At 40.7% G+C, this 4797-nt stretch overlaps 1 protein-coding gene across 1 annotated transcript; it reads right to left on the minus strand.

The window, feature by feature from the left end:
* Positions 1–4789, minus strand: LOC104809260 (tryptophan aminotransferase-related protein 2). Its single transcript, XM_010535183.1, has 6 exons — positions 4548–4789; positions 3941–4411; positions 1510–1813; positions 779–1059; positions 355–656; positions 1–280 (listed from the first exon to the last, which is right to left on the minus strand). The coding sequence occupies exons 2-6, from the start codon at positions 4159–4161 to the stop codon at positions 90–92; spliced, it is 1299 nt and encodes a 432-aa protein (XP_010533485.1). The 5' UTR covers positions 4162–4411; positions 4548–4789; the 3' UTR covers positions 1–89.
* Between the last annotated feature and the right edge of the window lie 8 nt (positions 4790–4797).

Consider the following 4797-nt stretch of genomic DNA (forward strand, 5'->3'; position numbering starts at 1 on the left):
TTTGCACTTTTATAATTTCATTTTCTAACGATGATGACAATAAGTTCATTACAAAACGCCAAGTTTATATCTCAATAAAATATTATTTATTAGGTTGAGTCGGGGGAAGATGAAATCCTCCGCAAGAAAATATCGAAGTTCGGATCCCTATCCAACATGCTAATCCTCACATGACTCGAACCATACCCAAAGTGTTTTCCACTTCTTGTAAGAATCTTCTTATCTCTCATGAGCTTCTCGCAATCCTCTATCCCTTCTTCGCACTTCAACCATGCAAAAGCTTCACAAAAACCATGTCCAAGATTAGGGTTTAGGGTTTTAAAATGATACAGCAATGGCGTTTTTTCTGCTTACCTGGTTGCGGTTCAAAGACCCGGCCGAGAAAATTGCAGGGTTGAGGGGAGAAATCAGGCACGCTGAATCGCTTACTCTTCGTCACCGCTTCTCTGAATAGCTTCCACCTCTCCGACATGGCATCATAGCTGTGCTCGAAGAAGGATTTGGCTGTCGCATCTCGGGACCTTTCGCAGCTGTCTGAAACAAACTTCATCACCTTGGCTGCCCGAAGCTGCGAGTCCTTTGAAACCCCGATAGTGTTGATCTCTATGAACTTTGTCATTTTCTTCGCGATCTCTCTGTCTTTCACGAGACCCCATCTGCAAAAAATATGCGAGCAGAAGAATTCAGACATCGCAAAGGTTAAGACACAAGTCTGTTCTCACCCCATAGGTAAGAAAAAAAACACAAATGAAACCCCCTAAAAGACGTAAGATTTTACCCAATGCGCATCCCCGCATGGCCCGTGCTCTTAGAGACAGTGAAAAGCATCAACTCGTGATCAAGAACGGAAGTTATCGGCGTATACTGCGGCCAGTAATACGCAAGATCATGGATCAGTATGCCCTTACTACGGTTCACCACAGATTGCCTCACGAACCCATCAGGATTGTTCGGAGACGTAACGAGTTCAATGTAAGGGCCCTCTTCCCTATATGACTTTGCATCTCCAGCCCATTTGTATAAACTGGATTTGAGGCAGTCCGTAATCAATGGGTACGACTGCACAAAATCGTGTAACGGAAACAAACAATGTTACTATTGAAAGGAAGAACACAAGTGATGAAGTGAAGGTCTCGGGTTATGAGTATAAGTGTTCCCAAAAGCAACTCTATTATTGCCTAGTGTGGGTCAGAAAAAAAAAACTCGAAATCTTAGCAACGTTTTTTTTTAATAACTGAGTATCCTGGGCCGGAGCCCAGACTAATCTCGGGGCCGGGAGTCAGCCATGTGCTTTGAATTATACGCTCCCTCCCCAACTTGAGGCTCGAACTCCGGGCAGGACATATGCTTTGCGTCCCCGTTTTACCGGTTGAGCTACCCAAGTTGGGTAGATCTTAGCAATGTTGCCCATCATGGTGCGGTATTTGCAAGGAACACATGAACTTTGAAAATGAAAACAACGGAAAGTGACAACATGAGCAAGAAATCGACAAATGTGAGAAGACTCACACTATAAAAGGGGGTGGCTGAGACGACATTTATTGGTCCAGATTCATCGCGGGGAGACAGAGCATAAAGGGCTGCCTGATACAACTGTGTTGAACCCGTGCCAACAACAATGTAGCGATCCTGCGTTACAGCGTTTCCTACGATACGGTGCAGCCTCACAATCTCTTTGGCAAGCTCTGGCTCCAGAAACCAACACAGATTGCTTACGTCGGAAAAATAGCTCAGAGATTGCCACCCGGGAATCACGATGGTCGTCTCATCACCCCGTTGCATCCAATATCTCTCATACATAGTTGGATCACCGCTACATTCACATAACTTTGTAAACTGAATACAAAGTTGTATCGAATGATCAAACACATTTCATCACAGTTCACCGTTCTTGATTCACAATGAAAGTACATGGAAATTCGATTCGTAGTATCCATTTCACATATCCAAGCACATATCTAATTTGCAAACAGTTACAGATTATTAGATTCAGTGATGTTACAGGGAAGTCTTCCAAGATACAAGACCTTATATAGATTTTTGAAAAAACATATGCAAGTTGATATGGGTACTGTAATGCATGAGAGCTGAGACTAGAAATAAAGAACTGGTGGGTCCTTCCTTCTTATGGCAGGCATAAAAATAGGAAAAATGAAAAAAGATTCTAAGCAACCAATCCGTTCTGTACAACGTTTTATATTAGTTGCATTTGTTTCCCCACAAGAAAACTAAGTCAAGAACACATTTTTTTTTTATCATAGATACAATTTGAAGGGCTGGCTTGCCTCAGCACTAAGCTCGCTTATCATGGAGTTTGAAGTCACGGGTTCAAAACAACCTCTATGCATAAAAATCAGGGTTAAGGCTGTCTAGTATATTCTTTCCCAACACCCCACGAGGTGGGGATCCGAATTGGGTTGATCCTTGCCATTTACATATGCATTCCACTGTAATCCCTCTATGCTCAACCAACTTAATTATAAAACAAAAAAACAGGTAAAGATTTATAACAGGTTTGAGATTTGAATATACAGAAATATAGATCACAAGATCAAGCAAACCACCAATCACTACCAAATTAGTCCTTTAGATTCTCTCAAAGGACAAAAGGGATGGGTTACATGTAATGTTTGTGTCCACCTAAACCACCAAAGTGTGGCCCTTTCCTAAATGAAAACAAAAAACACCTACTCAAAAGCTATGAGATTCAACACCTTTCTTTCCACTTTTTTTCCCCTTTTTAACTTTTTTTTTTTAATACAATGGAGAAAATCAAAGAGGAGTCACTTTAATCAAATATTAAGAACAAGAACAAGAACAAGAACAAGAACAAGAGCTTTAACCCATGGAGCTTAGTTCCAAACTTTGCACTATACCGAAAAGTTCCACTTTCTTTGAGCAGGTCAAGAGCTTTAACTCATTGGCTCTCAATAACTATATAAATATGAATTGATCACTTCTAGTAAGGAGTCATTGGCCTACAAGAAAAAGGAAAATCACCACCGCCCTTCAACCTACAACGTTCCACATACCAAATCTAAATAGAAACGTGTCTTCTATCTTTAATTTAACAATGAGTGTGGCCCATTTCGAATTTATTTTATACCTTGACAAGAATTCCTAACTTGCTTTGTCAAACATTTATTAGCAATTAAAGCCTCAAGAACAAATGGACCACACACCCACGATCCTTATGGTGGCCATGATCTTCTTTGCATATTTTATGTGAAGATTCATGGAGACTGCTTTGACTAATCCTCGTTATGCATAAACAAAGAGTTTACCATGATAAAGTAGAGGCTAATGGGAATGCTAAAGCTAACGGCGCACGTTAAGGAAATAACATCAGCATACACAGGACTAAGACAGAATCACAGCGCCTAATAAAGAAATACACAAGTCAAGGGATCAAACACAACAAAAGCATCACAAATTCACCACCCTTCTTTTTTTTAGTGCAGATTCTTTTATTCTTTTTATAGAAATGGCTGACCTTTCAGCTCCCTCGCCCATCACTACTTGTTTACTCAAGCCATGCTTTGCTATTCAAAATGACCCTTGTGCCCTTTCCCCAGATACTGCAAATGCTTAATCTCGGGGATGATATGCCATTACAGCTCATAATAAGATGTTTTCTTTTTAAAACCAATCCATGATTCTTCATTAAACCACTCAAGCTTCAGGAACTTCAGTGCAAATTCTTAGTTGACATGCCATTATTCATTGACTTCAATGCAAATTCATTCAGACAAAAACCCAAGAAAGAGTGAATAAATAATCAAAATCAAAATCTAACCAACCCGCAATCATTGACTCAAACTTATTGTCGAATTCCATTCAGTATCCAATTCTGCATGTGTTAGATTACTTAGGGAGGAAGAGGAAACAGTTTTTCTGCTCGGAACAAACAGAACAGAGGATCAAAAGGGTGAAAACTTACTGATCAAGATTGATGATTCTGTCGTCGTCTTCTTGAACTCCATTTCCGTCGAATGATAACGACGACGAAGATTCTGAGATTGGTGAAGACGCTGGCTTATGGGCCCAGAAACTTCCACTGTCTCCGTCACCATTCAAAACCTTGAGAATCAAACTCAAGTTCATGGCCAATGACAGGACAAGCATGTTCCTCCACGACAAAACCTTCAGAATCTTACACATTTTCCCTCTCCACGAAAAGACCCAACACCCAGAAGAACAGAACCCAGGAGAAGAGTGAAGGGCTAAAAGAGAGAATGTTTCTTTATTCGACGAAATTGAGGGAAGAAAGGAAAGAAGACAAGTGGGAGAAGTAGCTTTCAAAGTGTGAAGAATGGGGTTGTGAAGAGGCTTAAGAATCCCAGAAGATTTTGAATGGTCCCCTTCGGCTTTTCTCACGCATGAAAGTTGCAATCTTTTTTTCTTGAAGACGCTGCAAGCGGAAAACCCCACAAAACAGTTAGCCAAATTCGTTAACTATACAAAGAATGAGGAAAAATACAAGAAAATTTCAAGTCTTTGAGCCATGCAAAACTACAAATAGAGGAGCATCAATCCGAGAAACACACCAAAAGTTTTGCGCCCTGTTTAGAAGCCGAGAAAATCTCCCCGATTAGCACGAAGGAACGTATCAATGGGGGGCGGGGCGGGGCGGGACGGGACGGAGAGAGACGGGTTAACGAAAAACGAACAACTCTCTTGCAGCTTTTTCTTCTACTTTCTCCGCGAAAGAAAATATTTTCCGGGAAAGCATGGAAAATTTCCCTCGCTCTGTTTCTGCGTCAAAGCTCTCAGCTTTTTTTTTTTTTTTTTTTTTTT

This window comes from Tarenaya hassleriana, unplaced genomic scaffold (genome assembly GCF_000463585.1).
Source record: "Tarenaya hassleriana unplaced genomic scaffold, ASM46358v1 Cleome16, whole genome shotgun sequence".
Classification (NCBI taxonomy): domain Eukaryota; kingdom Viridiplantae; phylum Streptophyta; class Magnoliopsida; order Brassicales; family Cleomaceae; genus Tarenaya; species Tarenaya hassleriana.